This window comes from Lagopus leucura, unplaced genomic scaffold (genome assembly GCF_019238085.1).
Source record: "Lagopus leucura isolate 7727_CA_CO unplaced genomic scaffold, USGS_WTPT01 Super-Scaffold_100157, whole genome shotgun sequence".
Classification (NCBI taxonomy): Eukaryota; Metazoa; Chordata; class Aves; order Galliformes; family Phasianidae; genus Lagopus; species Lagopus leucura.
Window position 1 is genome coordinate 7,074,457 of NW_024962334.1, and position 21,180 is coordinate 7,095,636.

A 21,180-nucleotide genomic window follows, 5' to 3' on the forward strand; every position below is an offset into this window, starting at 1 on the left:
TCAGAGCACGGGAAGCCATACCTGAAAATCTGCTCCAGCTGACATTGCAAAGAGAAGGGGAAGCTTCATGTCTTTCCTCAACCCCTAATGCCCCGCACAGGGAGAAAGGAGGGAGGCTGCTGGCCATCCCCATGAGCCTTGGCCCTTTGCCAACGTGCCACAGTGTTGCAGAGGGAAGAAGGATCTTTCCCAAAATGAACTTTCTCAGCATTGCTACTTTTTACTTTTTAGGAATAAGCCAGTCGTTTCCGCTGAGAAATATTGCACTTTTTGTTAGTCGATAAGAATGGCAATTGAAATCCCATTGCAGTCTCCAGTATGTAGCACTCTGAAGGTTAGCTGCAAATGTTTCCCAGTGCAGAATTAACCAGAACATACATCATTGCTTTTACGGGCAGCATCATTTCTGATATCTCCAAAGATAACAGTATGGATCAGGGGGATTATCGTGGCATTAGCTGCTCTGATTACCTTCCCTACAGTTTAATAACAAGAGCACTTAGACTGTAGGTGTATCAACAGAGTTTTAGATTTGCGAGCAAAGAAAGTTGGGGGTTATTAGCAGAACGAGAGGAAAGAAAAGGTCACGCACTGAAATGTGCCTCTCAGGATGCAGCTGACATTCGGTGGGGCAGGGAAGTGATTTCTCAATACGGCACCATGAGCATTCTGACGAGAAGCAATAGGGACTTTGAAGATACATCTTGTCACATCCAGGCTGCTTTGGCTGCAAACTTAACCCGTTAGAAAATGAGGCAACCGCATTTGGCAACGTCCGCCTTTTAAAAACCTTATCTATGCTCTGCGCACACTTTGTTGTGCTCCTGTTTATCTGCCACTGTCTATGGTGACAACTGCACTGGCTCCTGGATTACTTTTATGTTATTTAGTCAGTAAGAAAACATTACTTCCCCAGAAATAAAAAGCCAGAAAATGGGGTCTCTGCAAAATGGTGGCTGCTGGCTCCATTACTGCTCCTCCTGCCCGACGCCTTCCCCAAGGAGCTTCACTGCTCTCTCCAGAGGAACTAGCTGGTCAGTGTTTTATTGAGGAAAGCAGAGGGGCTGCTGAAGAACCTTACAGCTAAAATTACAAGCTACCAATGAGATTAAACATTTTTCCCAGGCACATTTACTGGAGACAATATAGAATAAGTTTACATTTCTATTGTTCCTGCTCTCTCTGCTTGTTAAAGTGCAGAAGACAATCCGTAGTTGCTTATTTTGTATCTAAGCAACTGTCAGACTCTATATCTACTAATAAGAAAGGGTATAATTATATGCTGCTACTTTAATTAGCAGCAGATGCCTATGTTTATAAAGTAAAATGTAAGATTTTCTGAAGTGCAGTCTTGCTTATATGCAAATTGCAAGAGCACTTTCATGGGCTTTTAAAGCCTTTACTGGGCCTGGGCAGCTCACATGGGGAAGGGCAGGAGGTTCACACAGCCTACTGCTGGTGCTTCAGAGCTCTGTTGTCCCAAAGGCCTGTTGGGGAGATCTGTGAGGTGAGGGCAGATCAGTGCCTGCAGTGCCCTTCTGACACCACCAGCACTGGAGCAAAGCAGGTGGCTGCCCAGAGCCAAAGGGCAAGAGCCACCTGCTGTGGGCACCTGCTATAGTGCCCTGGAGACACAGCTGCAGAGCAGCTGAGATGGGAAAGAATCCTTAATGTCAATTCTTGATCTCATCGAGGTGCTTCAGCAGCACACAGTGATGCAATGCAGCATTTTTCTTTGGAAGAAATAGCAGCAGGACTAGTGCTGAGAGGCTCTGCATGTAAGAGCAGATGAGAGTACCAATAAAACAAAATGAAACCTCGTCTCCATGCAAACATGTGCAGACACAGTATATAAATGAGAATAACCTTGTCCAGGATAGAAAATACTTGTTAGATGAGTCTTTAATTTCTGTTAGTCTGTATTTTTAGTCTCGTTTCCATAGAAACAGCACTTGTGATGGTACTGTCCTGCAAGGCAGCGAGCGGATGTACATATGTGTATGTTCATACGTGCATTCCCTCTTAGCTCCTGAAGCTTCGAATGAATTTGCCAGCAAAGTTGGAAGATCCACAGATAGCCAGATGCAACAAGTTTTGAGAGAGCATCTAGGTAAGGCAGCAGTGATTCTGCAGTTCCCCAGCCAAAGAAATCTCATCAGAGGACAGAGAACCTGCCAGGAGGGGAACAAGAGGTGGGCCACTGCTGCATCTCCAGGAGCCTCTGCAGCAAAGCCCCTCCTCGTATGGACACCAGCCCCCCTGAGACACACTGCCAGCCATGAGCCACATGGCCATGGGAAATCTGTTCCCACGTTTGGGAATCAAGGCTCCCCTTCAGATGCTGGAAAAGTGCAAGAATCCTATGTGAAGGCTTGGCACACCAACAGAATAACTGATGTCTATCTTCCTTCTTTGTCCATCTTTTGGAGTCTCTTGCCTTGCTTCATGTGCAACTGAGGGGGAAAAGGTGGAGCAGCCGACCAAATTTGGCCCATTTCTTCAGCAAAATCTATTGTGCCACCTCTCATGGCCTTATATGCAAGATAAAGGACAGGTCGGATCATCAGTCTAAATTAGAGAGAAATGCTGATTGTCTGCCCTCATATTTCTCATTCTAGAAAGTTACTAAATCCTTTAGCACACCTTCCTATCCCTAGATTTTACACCCCTCTGTCGCAGGTGTTAATCCAATCACAAGACTTAAATTACACAAGGCTGCACCCTAGCAGGCAGCAAGGGCTTGCAAGCACACAGCCCTGCCTTTGTCTTCTTTCCCTGTGCTTTCTAATCCCTAATCCACCCTCTGCGAGAGCTGGCAGCCACGGCTGTGCTCGCTGCAGTGCAGGCTGGCAGCAGAGAAACACGCCAGATGCTTTCCCACAGAGCCTGGGTTTGCTCTCGCTCTTACTCCTCAGTTGTCAGTCCTCGTTGAAGGTCACCCCAACAGAAAATTTCTGTTTGTGCTTGGCCTTCACACATGTGGTGTTGAGGCACAGTGTGCAAAGCAGTGCTCCTATAGCAGGTACTGCTAGGAGCACATATGGAGCAGAGGAAGCTGGTGGAGTGAGACACCTGCTCAGTGAAGCATTAGCATTTATTTGAAAGCTGCAGAGAGCTGTTTATCACGTAAGATCTTTGTCACAAAGCCCCATCAGCCTTACCTCAAATAGGCTTTAAAAAATTCATCCGCGCCTAAGGTCAGCTGTAGAAAGCCACTGTAACTGTAATTAATGTGCTACAAGTGGAAAGCAGCTTTATTTGCACCCATGGCCGTTTTCAAAGTGATCTGTATGGCTGTTTAGCAGTATTTCAGGATTCTCTCTTTGCAGTGGGGTCTTTGTGCCTTCTGCTGCACACAGTTAGCTTTTACAGCCGGTCCTTAAGTAACATTCAGCAACATAATGTCTACTGCCAGCCCACTTTTGCACACTGCTGTGTGGTGTGATACGAATACTCCCCTCCTATGATCCCAAAATACAACAAGTACAACTCCAGGGAATAGCATGCAAAAGCACAAGAAGTTTCTACTTCTGTTACCCTGAGCATCCAGCTCCTCTCCTCCTGCTCCTCCCGTGGCGCTCAGACCACACAGAGTGCAGGCACCATGAAGTGAGCAGTTAGGGCCCCGGAGAGCCCTAATGCCCCTTTGTCCCTTGAGCTTCCTCCACCATAACAGCAGTCTGCTACAGGCTGTGCAGCATTTTGGGCCCCTCCAGCCCTGCAGAAATGAGTGCACGTCCCGCTGTGTGACCACCTGCAGGACACATTGCTTAGATGCCCACCATCATGAGTGGTTATCTGAGCAGTGGCCCCTCTCTGCAGGGAAGGGGCACACACCTGTTGTTAAATCCCCTTTAGAGACTGGGATAAAAAATTTATGTCATCCTATGTAGAAATGTTATTGCTATCAGTACGTCAAGCAACCTACTGCCCCTTAATTAAAAATAATGGGCAGAAGGTGTCCCTGTGTGGAAAAACAGAGGGTAGAGATGTCTTCATTTTCCCCACTGACCACCTCAGGTGAAATACCTCATATAGCCAAATAGAGGGGAGAAAAAAAAACCCTTTAAATCCAAAATAACCTCTTCTGGAGATTTGCAGGTGATGTTTAGCTTTCTCTGGTCTCTTCACAACAATCTTTTTATAGCATAGCAAAACTTTCCTTCCATCGTCTGTATCATTTCATCTCGACCCTTAACAACGCTGTTCAAAATTTTCCACGCAAAACTGATGATGCCATTGAGACGCAAGGACTTAACAGCAGTGCAGTACGTGGGGATAACGCCTTGTCTTTCTATACAATGCCACCCAGCGGTAGCAAACTGCCAGCCACTCTTCCTTCCTTAGCTGTTTGGACTGGAAGTGTGCTGCAAAGTTTTGTTTAATGCGACAAGAAAAAATAGAATTCAGCACAGCCCTACGATAACGTCAGAAAACATCAGAACATCACACAGTGTATTTGCTGGATTAACATCCGTTTCCATGCTAGATCTCATACTCCTTTTCTGCTTATGGAAGTTAAAAATTGCAGGAAAATACAGAGTAATGAAAATTCCAGCATGTGGAATGCTCCATCACTAATAAAGTGTAACTAGTGACAGCAAGAGGCTGAATGGAGAAGAGACGCAGCTTTGAGTATGAAACAGGGCATGGCTTATTGGGCATGCTGGCATCGGGTCGACAGTCGGACTAGTTGACCTTAGTGGTCTTTCCCAACCTTAATGATTGCATTAATTTAAATTATAAAAGGTCACTCCTATCTTACCAGCAGTTCTTGTGCTCGTGTTTCATCCTGCTGTGTCTCCTTTCCTATGGGCACATCAACACCAATCGCGATTCCTCTGCCCAGGTCAGTCACTCCAGGGGTGATCCTACCCATTTCTAAAACCTGACTGTAGCCTATAGCCAGCCTGTGCCAACACTGTCATATCTACCTGATCTGTTGCATCTTTCTTTTTCCCTTCCTAAGACCCTCTCTGCCCATCATCAGCCCTTTGCTCTCACTCAGCCCTCCAGTTGTATCTTCTGTCCCACTGGAAATCACCCTCCAAATGAGCTCCCTTCCTTGCTATCACTTCTCCCACTGCCCACAGACAAGGAAAAAAAAGCTTCCTTCTCCATTAAAACCTTTTCTGGAACTTCTCCCCCTCTACCATAGTTAAATCTCCATCTCTTTTTTCCTTCCTTTTACTAAAACTGTTCTGTATCTTCTTCTGTTTCCATTAATTCTGGAGCCCTTTCCATCTCAATTCTGTTTTCCTTATACCACCCAAAAGGGTAAGGTTTATCACTTCTTTCAATCAACATCTCAATTCTTCCATTCTGCCTCCTCTTTCTCACCTTGGTTGATGAGCACGCTTGTTTCTCAGCCTCCAGCTGCCCCTCAGCTTCCATCCCACCTGCTCCTGGTTCTTGCCTGATCACACTGACATCTTTCCTCCATCAGTGTCTTTCTCTCTCATCTGCTGCTCCTGTTGGAGCTGCCCCACAGCGACATTGCAGCTGCTGCCACTGACACACCTTCCTCCTGCCGGTAACATGCTGCTTTGTTCTGCTCCACCTCTCCACTGGGTCTACATCCATTCTGCTCCAACGCTGCTTCCTTGCAGCATCAGTTTGGCCACGATCAAACAACTCTGCACTGCTTGAGCTAAGGAATGCACGATGTCTTTTGCGCTTGGTCTGTTACAATAGATGTAGTTTCCCACGTGCCTTGCAGGCTCTGCAGTTCGGGCCGCAGGTCATCCATCACGGAGATGCCGGGATATCTACATTCACTTAAAATCGGCAGCGCTTAATTAAAAGCCACTCACCTGTCCTTCCAGCAAGGTGAGTCCGGGATCTCCTACTGCACACAGGCACGCCGAGTGAGCGGCGGGAACTGCTGCCATGAGTGGTGGCACACCGCCCTCTGCTGCTTCCCGACGCGCTCTGCTGTCTGAGCAGGGGCTGAGGGTCTCCTATGCGGGTGTGTGCCTCAGGATCAAGCAGACACAGAATAGGAGGCTCAGCAAGGTGCGGCACTGAGGGGACTCAGAAATCCTAAGCACGAATCACAGAATGCTTTGGACGTTCTGCAGACACTGCACAGATGAAGCTAACGTTATCAGTTGACCGAGGATCTGACTTTGGCACAGCAGTTTTCTCTAAGCATCATCATGTACTGCAAAGCAGGCCAATGGATAACAACCGAGCTCAAAAACCACACATACTGCACTGGCCAAAATATGGGACAGTTTCAGTGGCAGTCTCAGTTAGAAGCTCTGCCTCCCAGCACAAACATGGTTACTTGAAGAAAACTTAGAAGAAAATGGTATCTTTCCCTGTATTATTATGGGTTAACAAAGGCAATTGAATTTGAAGGCCAAAAGCATTCAGCTAGAGGCCGCTCTCAACTTCTTCCATCATTCAAGAACCTAGCCTGCTCTCTTCTTCCTCCACCTCATCCAAATGCATACAAATCCAACTGATGAGTTTCAAATCAGCCTAATTTTACTTTTAGAATTTAAATTAAGTGCTAGAGTGGTAACTTGTGGCCAAGAAAGACAATGAGATCATGAGGTGTGTTAAAAAGAACATGAAGTCAAGGAAGGTGACCATCCTCCTCTACTCTGCCCCCCTGAGGCCTCATCTGGAGCACCACGTCCACGTCTGGGCTCCTCAGTTCAATAAAGCCAGGAAACTTCTGGAGAGAATCCAGAGGAGGGCTATGAAGATGGTGAGGGTCCCAGAGCATCTCCTTCATGAAGAAGGGCTGAGAGAGCTGAGGCTCTTCAGCCTAGAGAAGGCTGAGAGAGAATCCCACTGCTGTTTTAGCAATAGAACAAGGGGCAAGGAGCAGAAACCGCAACACAGGAAATTCCATAGAAACAAAAGAAAGACTTTTTTTTATCGTCAAGAGTAACAGAGAGGTTGAGGAGTCTCCTCTGGAGATTTCCTGTGGAGGCCTTTCTATGCGACCTACTGCATGGAACCTGCTGTAGCAGGAAGGGCGCTGGGCTCTTTGATCTCCAGAGGTCCCAGCAGGCCTGCCCAGCCCTGCAGCTGCCACGCAGCCAGGCCCTACAGCAAGCACCAGCAGCTTGCTACAGGAAGGGCTGTGCTCCAGCATTCCAGAACACCTGGAGTAAAGCATGCATGCACTCAGTACAGCCATATGGGACAGCTGAACTGAGCGGGAAGAACTGGCAGTGATTGGTTTGTGGTAATTTGTTATGACTTGGCACTGATTTCACGATGAAGTTGTCTCTTTCATGCTTGACAGTAGAATATTTTTCCTTACCACATAGTTAATAGAACCAGTGGCCTGCTACTCCACCAAGATTTAGAAGCATCGTCCCACTTCATTTTGAAAAGTTAAAGCTGAAATGGAATTCTACTACCATTGATTATGACACCCAATACAGGGAAATTAGATGCAAGGCCGAAGCCATCAGTACAATTTACAGCAATCAAATGCTCAACACTGAAGGATAGTGTAGCTTCAAACTTCAGTGCAGAACAAAAAATTTAACTGAATATATACTATTTTGAGTTGCCAGAGCATAAAAAGCATACAGCAAAGTAGTTTGATGAAAACAATTCCAATAAACTCCATGAATTATGGGGTCTATCAGTACTGAACTGTAATGACAAACACGATGCCAACATTTTAAAAATATTAAACAATAACCATTTTAAATGCAACTTCAAATAGCTGTTTAAGAAATCTAAAGCTACCAGGTTCCTAACAGTAGCCAAAAGTTACACCACAAAGTACCCTGAAATCCTCCCATGTTTCTTCCTAAAAATGCACAAATCAGCAGTTCTGGGAATTCATTTTTCAGGAGCTGGAACTTTCCAAACATTTTTTAAACTTATGAGAACAAACTCCTGAAAAGTCAATCAACTTCATTCAATAGTGAAGGAATCAAAATTCACGTTGTTGTGTCTTTTCCAGCGTTACCTCTTGATAAATGCCAGAGAACACACTGGCAAGCCACTTCAGAACCACATGCTTTAATGACAAATAAGTGCACCAATCAGCTAATAAAGAAGTGCTTTCTTGCAAGAGAAAGAAGAGTTTTCTTGCAATTTCCAGCCACCTAGCAATTGATAATGTCATTTCTGAATGTCCAGGCCCAAATACTGCCTCAGGGTTCTTTGCAATAGTAATGGACAACTTTCAGCATAATTCAGACTAAATCCCGCAGATCACTCCTAAAGCACTCTGAACAGTTCCTACAGCTCCTGATCTCATTCAGGATTACAGCAAAAGAACAAGTATTAGCTGGTAATGCAGAAGCTTGTGGTCAAGAAAGATATTTTTCATGACTTAATTTTCATGTGACTTAAAACCATTTATTTTTTTTTTTTCCAGGAAGGTACCCCTGCAATTGTTTGGTATTCCACTTATTTTTTTTTTTGTTAGAACTTCCTAAGACTTGCTTTTCAGTTGCTAAGAAAACTTTTACAGAAGACAAAACAAAACTAAATGCTCGACTTCACAACCTCTGAAAGAACACGACTGTAAACTTTTGTGTGTGTATAGCAACTGCAAAAAACCGTAGTGTTACAAGTTCATTTAAAAAACAAAAACAACAGTTGTTGGAGTATTTGTGGAGGGCATTGCTCTGCAGGGGCAAGCTATGATCTATAAGGCTTGCCCAGCAAAAGCACACTGCTGTGAGCAATATGCAAACCAGAGTAACAAGTTCATGGAAACTGACACTGAGTCCGAGCTTCTGAAAGGCTGAGGAGGCCTCACCATTTCTTCCTCATACAATTAAAGGGAAATACTCTCCATCAGCCTTGGAAATCAGTACAACCGGCAAGATTTAAGGCCGTTGTTAAGAACTGCTGTGACACTGTGAAGCACCTGCATGGACAAGTACCGTGTCACACAGCCGCTGACACGCGAGGCATATTCACCACAGCATACACTCACTTGAGGCTCGTAACTAATTCCCATCCTTTCCCAGGAAACAACTTGTCTGAAACCACTGTACTCAAGAGAGAAGCCATGAAATCAGGTTTTCTAATTGTTTTTTTTAATAAACTATAGAAGAACAAGGTAACATTTCAACTGAAGTCATGATAGCTGCATGCTCAGAAAGCAGATACAGACATGTCTCTGGGTTTTTCTGTTCTCTTGAAAGAAAAGGAAACAGTCATGTGAAAGCTGAAAGTAATGCACAGGTTTCTATACACATTCAACTGACAGCAGACTAAAGTAAACTAACACAGCTGGAAAAATGTTTTAACAGTGATTTCAGATCTACGAAATTTAAACGTAAATTTCAGCGTTAGGAATCCTTCTGCTGCACAGGTTACATTTTATACAGCATCAAAATTCTGTAAATTGAGGCACTAGAAACAAACTTATCACAGTTACTCAAAAGCATCCGATGTACAAATGGAATAATCTACAGGTGACTGTGTACTAGAAATACAGAACTCAAATGGCGGCATTAGGCTTGCGCTTGCTCACATCAACACAGTGAAATCAGTGGAAAACTACTGTGTTGGTTTTCTTTTTCCAGTTGAGTAAAATCAGGTTCTGATAGTTGGTTCAAATCAGTCCCCTTCCTAGCTTTTGCTCATTATCCTTGCTTGCCGCCTCTGCGTTATGACAAAAGAAGTAGTTTGAGAAGTTCCCATGCCACCCCATGCAGCCTCTTATAAAGGGAAATGCAAAGCACTCATTTTCATGCACTGTTGTATCCACGGTGCTGTATTCCCCTAATCCACCATTTTCCCCCAAGTCACAGAGCTTCTACAGGACTAATAAATTTATTTTTAATTAGATACTCAAGTTCTGAAAGAGGAGTACTTTACACCTTTTGATTGGCATTTTCTGTAGGGGACAGGGAGCTTAAAAGACGATTAGAGCTGACGATTAGTCTTCACAAAGCAATTGGAGCGATCTCATAGCAAGAACTCGAGACAAAGAAAGGAGCTCATATGGATCTGCATGCTGCTCTCTTTTAAGAGGAAGAGGATTCAGGATCTAGTGAGGTTTCCACCCAGATGCTACAAAAACTGGCACCCTTAAACCTCTACATTAAAATATACCTTGCTATTTTAATCAGGCACTTAAATAGAAAAATAAAAGTAGAAACACTTAACATAGTTTTGTGATAGCTATTCTGTACGGCCAGAACATCTTGAATGAAGCACTCAAGAAACCAAATGCCCCACAGAACCAAGTAACACATGTGAAGGGCTAAAAGGAAGAGAGTCCCGTACTACACAAACAAGTCTAAAAGAGATTGAAAAATGCTTAGCAAGTATTTGGTAGAAGCCATTAACCACAACCTTAGATTCTTCATTATGTAATGTAAAATGCAACGTAAGGTTGTTAGTCCCTTGAGAAGATGGATCCAAAAGTAAATATTATACGTGCTGTCATTTGCCAGATGATTCTTTTATCCACCAAAAAAAAACAAAAAAAAACAAACCAGTTTCTCCACTCGTTATGAACTCCACGAGGGAACGCATTACACTTTGAGGGGATCGAAGGAAAAATCACATAAAAACAATCTGGAAAATTCCAACAATCAGTAGCTGCCCTATGTTAAGTCATTACACATTTCTGATCAACTTTTCTCAGAAAAACATGGGTTCTACAGCAACCAACCACTGCTCCTCTAACAAGGACCTTGATTCAACTCCCTTCTTTTAAAAAGGGTTCTTGAGATGAGAGCAACCATTATTTTAAAGTGGTAATCAGCACTTTTTAATCAAATGTACTTCATAGGTACAGGATTCTACCCGCACGACTTTACCTGCTGTGTATCTAAATGGTTAGTTTCAGGCTGTCAACAACAACAACAAAAAAGCTCAAGAAGAGGTTGAAATTCAATTGTAAGGCTAAGCACTCAAAGTTGGTTTTGTGTTATGGTCAAGTGTAAGTCAAGGGATAAATGGAAGAATCTAAGAGACAGTACATCACAATACATTTTTCTGGTAATGAAAATGGTAAATATTTAAACCATCCTTATGTAATTTATTTTTAACCAATGATTTACAAGGTCTTGATTATTAGACAAAATAGCATATTTTAACTAAACTCAAAAAAAAAATACAAACCAATAGAGTATAGAAGGAAAGGCTATATAGCTTCATAGAATATATCACACCCAGTGTACACCCTGCTTCATTTTTCTCATCTGATCCCACTTGTTATTGGAAGGATTTTTGCAGAGAAATATTTTGGGCTAGTCAACATGTAGTGTAGAGTTTTCAGACCACTGAACTAGGTTCTAATTCTGGCATTGCTCTACAGCCTATACCTGATCTCAGTGTTTAGTGTAATCATAAACCCATCTAGACATTTTTGAGCAGTTAACAACAAACAAGAGTTATAGACTGCATACAGTTCAGTATGGTACGTTAACGGAAGCTAAAGTTTTAGTATGCTTATTGCAAATTTCTCCATGATTTTTAACAAGCAGAGTTTTGTCGCGGATATATTATTGCTGTGGGAAATAAGGCTGTTGAGGAAAAGGGTATCCAGGTTGCTGAGGATATGGTGGTTGTCCAGGGTTTTGAAATACAGGTGATGGGGTATACGGCCCATACTGGCCATACATGTATGGATTATAGCCTATTGGCATTGGCATTTGGCAATACCTGCGTGAAGAAAAAGAAAAAACATACTTAGTTGCTACACCCTGCTTACGTCAATTTGCAAATAACATCATATAGCTCATTAATAGACAAAAAGACACGCAATCACTGCAAATGCTTTCTTTTCATGCTTCTTTATGTGCAGCAGGAAGCGTGGCAACTTTTAAGGACAAAACAAAAAGAGGTTTAACGCATGGAACTGAAATACAGACAGAAGGTAGAGGAATGTAACTTGAACTTATCCAAATTGATTTTTTGTGTTTAATATCATTATATATATTTTAACATTTTAAGAGTCTGCTTCTAAAAGAGACAGCAGCAGCCTCAAAATCCTTGTGACAGCTCCAGAAAGATGAAAAAATCATCAGAAGATAGCACACTACTCAAATAGAATTTATTCTGTATATTGTCATCTTCTGTAAGACACTGGGATTGAAAAATGATATGCCAACACTTAGGAGATTAACACCGACTAATTACGGGAGAACTTGCAATGGTCCACAAACCACAGTCAAGGAATTGCAGTCCTATCTCCCTTTCCCCTTTAAACAGGAAAATGCTGAAGTAAAAATCCCCTCAAGCAAAGAGAGCCCTCCACAAATGCTATATCCCAATAATTCTAGCAAGAATTACATGATTGAAACTGAAAAAAAACCATCATGCCTCAAGAACACGAAACATTGCTGTAAAATCTGTTAACTTCATTGATAACAGATTTAAATATGTCACAAGTCACAAACAAGTGCTTTTAGACTGCGTTAACATTCCACAACAGAAGTACTCCCATGACATACCCTGGGTAACCTGGATAAGTGGGGTAAGGAGGTCCCTGTGCCTGTGAAGGCACAGTGCTTGATGCACTGACTCCTGGAGCTGGAGTAGGAGCAGCAGGAGCAGGAGCAGGAGCAGAAGGAGGTGCTGCAGCTGTTCCAGAGGGTGCTGATGCAGATGGGGAACTGCTTGCTGCAGAAATCACTGGTGGTGGTGGCCGTGCTGGTGGCTGTGGTTTAGTACCCTAACAAAAGAAGATTAATCAAATTGGAGCTTCTTTCAGGAAGCCACAGTATCAAAACCTACGGTTATGTGGTTGGCTTATTTCTTACTTTTAAACAAATATTCTATATTTACTTCACATAGATAACGCAAAGCAATGAACATTCAGTTTCAGACATATAAATCATTAACACCAGCAGGATATAATACATGTTCCTCCAGTACATTAAGGAACAATATATGTAAGGTTACAGATCAGCATAGAGCTCAAAGATCAGACCTACTTTCAACCCACTAATTCTGTAACATATTTACCACCATGGTTCTGGGTGCTGGAGTGGGAGCTGATGGAGCAGCAGGCTTACTTCCTCCAGCTGGCGTGGTCTGATAAGTAGGCAGAGGAATGGAGGGTGCACTGGGCTCCCTAGCAATGCTTTGTTGCAAATCTCTATTAAAAACAGACAAGCATACATATAAGCTTTATTTTTAAAAAAGTATATAACAACTACTTAAAAAAAAGACAAACAAAACCTAGTATTTAGAGCTTAATCAGTGAGCTGGCTCCAACAATTTGGAGTCTATATCATTTTAATAAAAGAAAATCTTCCAGCAAAACCTTTGATTAAGTGTTATATTTATTTTTAATAATATCTTTATGTTCCAAGTCAATATTTGGTATAGATCATGACTCCTGGACACTACTTTGATAAGATAAAAGGAAGCACTGGCATCATGTTAGCTTCCACTAAATAGTGAAATTTTACAGTCAGTTCATCATGAAAATTCTGAGGCAATAGATCAAAGCTACATATTCAGATGAATGTAGTATATGTCTCAGTGCAAAAAAATACAGCACTTGAAATTTGGCAGATTCTCCAAAACACATTAGGATGCATTTAAAGTTGGAAAAAATTTTGCAGAAAGAAGTGACAGATGAGATACATAACAGTATGCAGCAGCAAGCACATCACACCTGGCATTCTGAACCACAGCATGCAAAGGTGAGCTTCAGAGCAGAACAGAACTGGAAACTCAACTTGTAGGGGAAAAAAGCAATGACTCATATGTATATGGCAAACTATTTGTAGCAGACAGTGGAATAACTTTTCAACATCATTATGCTGAAAGTATCAAAACTAATCTTAACATCTTAGAAAAAGATGCAACTCAGGGAAGGAATTCACAATTTTCTTCTTAAAATTACACAGCAGAAATTGCTGGCTTACAGAAAAGTGGCAAGCTTCAGAGTCAAGTGTGATCACCCAGTGACCAAACATCTACTGTAAAGCTTAAACCACCACCTCTGTGAGACACCAGATCAACAGATTAATTTTCAGTAAGTGAAGGCATAGCCCACAACCAGTACTTGATTTTATTGGAGGAACAGGAGAGACACACAGCTCACCACACTAGTTTAGTACTCAAACTGAGAAATGCATTTGGGATCATATACTACAGGCATCCCAGATCTGATTGTCTCTGGGTGACAAGAGTTGGTCAGTGAACAGCTTACGTGTGAGGCAATAAATGTAAAGCTTTAACAGTGATTGTTAACATATAGGAGATGTAAAAATACTAAGAACTAAACCTCCAATACACAGCTTAGAGCTTCTGAACTTCATTTGTGTATGAAGGAGGGAAAAAAGCAGAGGTGAAAAAAGACAGAAGGGGTTTGTATACAGTTGGAAGGAATTTATTTAAAAGCACAACATCCAAGTGATAAAAAGCAGTTTTAAAAGGGATGAGGTTAGAAAAGATACAGTTTGAGGGCTGAGCATCTCGTTCATGACATGGTACTTGCATGGTACAAAAAAACTGTATTTTCACCAACTGAAACTTTACTAATTAGCCTTTTTTACAATAGTCTACGTGCTTTGCTGTAGACAGCTGAAAAAAGTAATTTCAATTATCCTTTCCTCTCAAGTCAAGTGCCTAAAAATTACATTTCAAGCATACTGTACCATCCCAGTCACATGCATGGGACCTTGACAACATAAAACTGTTGCTTCCTTCACATGAAGGACAAAATCTACTTGTCTTTCTTCAGTAGCAAGGAAGTAGCAACATGCACAACCTAAACAATAACAAAGGAACAAATTGGATCATAGATGGAACACCTATTTCTTTCCCTCCGCTACACTGAGGGGCATGAATGACAATCAGATGCTAAAGCATTTAGCTGACCTCCCAAACCAATATCACAGCAGGGGCAAGGAACAAAAATCAAAACTTCCTCAAAAGGAAGAATATGATTACCAGATACATGCAAAAAAAAGGAAGTAGAGTAAAATCATACTAAGATGAAAAAGATTCATGCTAAACTGTATAAAGGAACCGGAGAACAGAATTCAAAGCAGAATTCACCATTCATTTATTCTATTACTTTTGTAGTTCTGAATCTCAAGAAAAGGGTTAACGTGTAAAGCAAAAGGAGGGATGTGTGTGGAGCACCTCATGCCATCAAGAACCATGATAAATTTGTCCCAATGATTATTTTCCGATAAATGCTGAACAATTTCTACAACACGTAAAATATTTAAAGCTTACTTGAGCAGTTCATCTCTTTCAGTCTTGCGAGCAAAGACAATGTCACTGCATTTGTTTTGGAACTTCAGAAGGATTTCTGTCAGCTCATTGTAAAACTAGTAACAAAAATTAAACATGCTCAACCAAGAGTTTCAGATTCCACAGCAGCATTTTTCTACACGCAGACTGTTACAGGCATTATGCTACTATATTGATCACAGCCTACCATTCCAGCAGAAACTGCAACTGCATTTTACACTTTTTGCAAATGCACATTCTAGTCAGCTGCTGCCCATGTCTGTAATACCATCCAATTGCACATAATCAATATTCAAACACATAAAGAATTCAAAACAATTACAAAATCTATTTAAAATAGAACAAAACTTGGATCCTTGTTAGTTGATTATTTATTAAGTGGGGTTTTCTGTTGTTTCTTTTTTAAATTATTATTTTTTGACTTATTATTTTACCACCTTCAGTTAGTTCCATGCATCTGATTTGCCTTTTTTTTTCCTCTAGAGGGTTATCAATTCAATAAGCTAGCAGAAGTACTTAATATTAAAGCAGCAGGAAGCAGTCTGGAAGATTAGATCAAGAGAGTGGGCTGAATAAAAACCCTCCTCCCACCTTTTCTCACGTATATGTTAGCAGTATATAAAACACAAATTTGATAAGGTGATTAATTATCAGAGAATAAATTCCTCAGATAAAACAGCTTCTGTGGGTAATTCAGCATGAAGCAGCCCACTATAATTAATAGCTTTTCCTATTTTAATATAAACCAACACTCAGAAAAGCTCACTTTTCAGAGAGGAACACCTGCAAAAACAATCAACTTTCAAGCAACTCACTGTCCTCACTTCTGCAGTAAAATCCCCCCAAATGTACCTCCCATTTAGCATGACTACACAGTTTAAGACTTTTGATTCACATCTGACTGAGTAAAGAAAAGATTCTTCCAATTCTTCGATTATTACTGTACCTTTGTGCCTTCTTTTAAATTAGCTAGGAGTTCCACAAAGTTGTCATTTGCTACAGCCAAGTTCTTCAAAACTTCTTCTCTCAAATTAGATTCGTTGTTTGATTGTTTCATCTTTGCAAAATCCTGATGTGCATTCTTAAAAGGAGAAAGGGAAAAAGTGAGCAGGGAAAATAATGCAGCCTGGTTCCATGTAAGACTCTGTATCTTCTGGTTTTAGTTTTATCCAGTGCTTTCACCCTCTTTTCCCAAAACCCACCTTGACCACCTTCCAGCCACACAATACACTCCCTGACACACACTGACTGCCAAGTGCAGTGGCTATTTCAGAATTACATATGTATTAACTAACTGGCAGCAGGTAGCAGCTAATTATCTGTTTTGTTTGCATTGGCCTCCAGATAATTCTTTAGCTCCTACTGCAGACACTCCTCCAGAGGATATTAGGGTCTTTCTGCTGCACTATACTCTACTGATACTCATGAAATCACACTGAGTGCTTTTCTATTTAAGAAGCTCTACCTCAAATTTGGTTGACATTGGCAAGCTATTAAAAGGCCAGCGAAGTGGAAAACTGACTGAAGGATCACCATCTCATTTCTGTGGGAAAAATTAGACTTAAAAGATAACTTCAGCTGCCAGAAGCAGCCATCAAACTTGAATTCCAGGACACTCAAGCATCCAAGTAATATCCATCAAAATTTTCAGAAGTAATTATGTTAAGAAATACATGAATGTAAAATGTCTGTCAAACAGAGCCACATGGTGATTAAGCAACAACTTGTTCCTTTTTGAAGAGTTTCTTATCTATTTTCTTCCAAGTGCCAGTTGCAGTCACAAGTTGCAAGTACCCTTGCATGCAAACAGGCTCCACGATTACTCAAACAACTGCTCTTCCTTGACTAAGCACTAGGACTTCCTCTTCTGTCACATCCATCTCAAATGTCAGTGACAAATTAAGGTTAAGATTATAATTCACGCTTTGAGAAATTCTCAGTTTTTTTACATTGAGCTTCACAGATGCTGGAAGTCAAGCAGATTAAATAAACCAAAATTTGCTTCAGAGAGAAAAAATGTCTTTTAGCAGACAACAAAGACCAATCTCCTGTTATCTCACAAATGGCTATCAAGATGGGGTGATGGGGTGAGGAGAAATAAAGTTAAATCAACCCAAAACCTCTTAAACACAGATAAATTTCTTCTAGGGCAAAACAGCCTGCATTACTGGGCTGAAGACAGTCCAAGGGAATTTACACTGGAATTCTGGCACGGTTCACTAGAAATCTGTTTTTCTTTCCAGCTGTTTCTCAGTGATCAGATGAGTAAAGGAGTATCAGCTGGTCTACAGTAAGAGTCCACAGCAAAACAGAATAGAAAGCAAAGTGAGATTTCTACAGCACTGGAAATATTGAACAATTGTTACTGCTTATGTTGAGAGTAAGGAAGATATAAGACATAAGGAAGACAAGCTATCGCACCTGAATGTTTTTGAGAAGTTCTTCCTGCTTTTTCAGAGATTCCTGCACTTTCTGTGTGTAACTTCCATAAATTCTGTCCAACTCTGTCACAGAGATAGCCTCCTCATTTATAGCACCATCCTGTGCAAGTGCAGTCAGGAATTTATTCGTCATGTCAAAATTTACAGATTTTAGGTCATTTTCCAGTTGTTCTCTCTCCTTTTTGACTTCATCCAGACTAGCCAGCAAAGTTTTTAATACATTAACGACCTAGGCGATAAAATTGTCAGAAATTAATATGTTTAGAAGAATTATTACAGAAGTATATACTGCATTATTTATTTTCTATATTGCATTCTTCACTGTTAGCACCGGCAACTTTAATGTACAAGCTTTTATTTATGTGTTTAAAACGACATTTTAAGGATGCATGATTAAGGACAAAACACAAAGAAACAAGCAACTTCAAGCATTCCTTAAGCTATCTTCTCTTCTACAGATTTGCTTCCACTAAGAACACTGAGTAACTATGATTTTTTTGTTGCTGTTATTTAAAGATCAGGTACAGTATTACAATATATATAATTAGAATATACAGTATACAATATTCTAAACATGGCGAGCTAAATACACTGATTTCAAAACACTTCTAGAAGAAAAGAAATATCATATCATTGTTAATGAGCCACGACTTCCTTCAAAAGCAGATCAGCATAACTGCCTAATGCTTAGACAAAAAAAAACAGTATTTCTAACTGCTCCAAGACCTGAGTACCCCCCCACAGCACCCTATAAGAAAGTACATGTCTAGTACTGTTCCTCTTACAAGTTTGTCAACCACTTCTGCTTTACTTAACAACTCAACTTGCCTACAGTAAGCACAAAATATACTTCAGCAGATTTTACACAAAACAAAGTATACAAAGCATTTTTGAAGTGCTGTCCCCTGTATTAACTGCAACTAAACAAGAGCTGCTAAGGAACAGCTTACACATCAGTTCACTTGAGTATATTTGGTTAGATGAATAATCCTTCTATACAAAATAGAGACTATTTCCATGCTTTACCTCGCTCCCTTGTAATGTTTTTGCTGGGTTGGCAGAAGGAATGGCTGCATTGAGTTCTGCCTCTGGCTTACACAGAAGTGCAATGGTATCCCGGTGAGACTGATAGCCTTCTCTAACCTGTCCATCTGCTTGCACGGCTTTATTCAAGATATTACGGAAGTTGGCTCCCTCTGGTGGTGGAAGAAAAAATGGTAATATTTCAAAACTTGTCCTGCACCAGGCTATACACACAAACACAAGACAACACTTTTATGACTTAAGACAAAGTTTTAAGCTTCATTTAGAAACAGTACACAAACAAGGCAGCTATATAAATTATCCAGAAAGGCATATGAAAGCATTATAAACTCAGTTTGAACCACTCCCATTTTAAAGCCTGTCAAACTTTGCTTAATTAAGGCACTGATGGCTGCCCCTTCCTGCCTTCCCAACAGTACACATCTAGAACAGAAAGCCTGCTATGGTGATGATTGTAAGTATTATGACAAACTGCTAAAAACTGACTACACAAATCAACGAAAAAACACCTTAAGAGTTAAGAGATAATTTTTGAAAGCTGATACACAAAGAAGCACTAAAAGACCCACTTAAGTGGTAACTGAAAACAAGTTCTTAGAAGCACAGCCATTTTTTGCTACGTATTATTTCTGAACGTCAGCACCTATGTGCTGATGAAACATCCAAAAACTCTCTGACATGACATCAACTCTCACCTCCAAATAGTAGTACAGATTGCCATAAGGATATTTCAGCACACACTCTCCTAAATTGAGATTTATCTTCAAAATTAGTACAACACAGTATGTAAAAAACTATTTCAATTTATGTGAGAACAGACACTTCAGAACATCCCTTGGATTCAAGTCACAAACTTGGATGAACTTTACCTGCCCTTAAAGGTTTATAGAGATCATTGGATGGTGTTCGCTGCCAACGTTCTTTGAATTTTGTTCGGAGTTCACTGTCTGTAGTTTCTTCCTCGTCTAATAACCGTAGTGACTGAAGGGGTTAGAAGTGTATATGCATTATAATGCCTCGTAAACATGAAATAGCTACAAAGCACACAGCTAGTTTAAGAAATAAAAAGAATGCACACCTATATTTCATAAATATAATTTGCAAATAGAAAAGAATATATATGGCATAAATGATCCAGGTTTTTACAGAATGTTTCCCCACGTCCCCCACCTTGATGATAAAAACAAAATACTTGTGTGTTCACTTACATGACAGTGCAGTTTTGGCATACGTGGGCTAAACATTTAAAGTGCTATCGCGAGCACAATTTTTAGTGCTACTATAAGCACTGTGGTTTTAAGGAGCTATTCAAGTTACAAGCATTTTGGATAACTGTGCACATTGACGTGGGCCTTTAAAGAAAACAAATTAGGTTGCTGTGTTCAAGGATGTTTTAGTGTTAGCAGTTGCTGAGCTTACCTCATCTAAGATTTCTTTGTTCCTTTGTAGCAGTTCAGGTAGATCTTTGATCAGCTGATCGATAGTCTGAACTCCTCCCTGTTCAATCACAGCCTTAGATTTGTTCAAAATGGACTGAGGAACAGTATCACCAGACACATCTTCTATGGCAGCCGGAAGATTGAGGGAAGCCAACACTCTGAAATTCAGAGCCAACATGTTCTATAGTTGTCTACAGTGTTAAGGTAATTTTATCCTATAAATAGCACTGCTATTCAAATAAACATTCACACAGTCAATAAAAGAATGGAAACACAGTACTCAACATACCATTGGACAAAAAGGTCAAAGTGAGCACTTTGAACTTATTCATGGAGTATACCTCACAAAAAAACAGCTCTCAAAGCTCTTAAAAACTAAACAAATCCTAGACTCCCAGCTTCTAACAAATATGGCACATATTTTCAGTAGCAACTACCTGGCAGATAAGTAACCAACTGCTTTGAGTTACGTTTTTATTTTCCAGCTTTGTAAGCTTTTTATTATTATTATTTAAAAAAATCTTTGGAGGTGGGGAGATGATGCAGCGTATCATTGGTTCAGTTAAGCTGACCACTGAAATGTGAAAATCCCTCTAGATTAATGATAGTGGATTTCTTTCAGAGCAAGTGCCAGCCTCTTAAAAACTGAAAAGACTAAAAAAAAAAACAACAATGAAATGCCATTCATTCTTCTGATACTTTTAGCCTTCATACCTGCAGACAAGTAGTTCTCAACACCCCCCTAGGAAGTTTGCTGGCCTACCATACAGCAATAACAAAAGACTTCACTGTAATCTGGAGACATACAGGATCCAAGGCAATTAGTATTTAGAAGGTGTTCCATAATTCCTCTTGATGAAGTTAAGAAGCAGCCATACTTACCCATTTGCCAAATTTGTGGCTTCTCTCATCTGGGCTATTAGCCTGTTTACTAGATCTGCCTTCCTCTGGTTATAAACACTCACAGATTGCTGAACTTGCAAGGGAACCATCTTCTCAAACAGGTCTACAATGAAAGCAGTATAAATTACTGAAGTTGTACTGTGGAGGTAAGAGGACGCAAACACCTTCACAGTTCTTTAGTATGG

At 40.7% G+C, this 21,180-nt stretch overlaps 1 protein-coding gene across 2 annotated transcripts in view; it reads right to left on the minus strand.

Moving 5' to 3' along the window:
• Positions 1-9,007: 9,007 nt before the first annotated feature.
• Positions 9,008-21,180, minus strand: part of LOC122189516 (programmed cell death 6 interacting protein) — a 33,729-nt gene continuing 21,556 nt past the window's right edge. For both annotated transcript variants that reach the window (XM_042888761.1, XM_042888760.1), the window contains exons 9-18: positions 20,975-21,098; positions 20,073-20,250; positions 19,523-19,634; positions 18,636-18,805; positions 17,590-17,838; positions 16,115-16,249; positions 15,151-15,245; positions 12,919-13,051; positions 12,405-12,625; positions 9,008-11,613 (exon numbers count right to left, since the gene is read on the minus strand). In XM_042888761.1, coding sequence (XP_042744695.1) covers positions 11,454-11,613; positions 12,405-12,625; positions 12,919-13,051; positions 15,151-15,245; positions 16,115-16,249; positions 17,590-17,838; positions 18,636-18,805; positions 19,523-19,634; positions 20,073-20,250; positions 20,975-21,098 — 1,577 coding nt within the window. In that variant the 3' untranslated portion in view covers positions 9,008-11,453. The remainder of the gene's footprint in view (positions 11,614-12,404; positions 12,626-12,918; positions 13,052-15,150; positions 15,246-16,114; positions 16,250-17,589; positions 17,839-18,635; positions 18,806-19,522; positions 19,635-20,072; positions 20,251-20,974; positions 21,099-21,180) is intronic.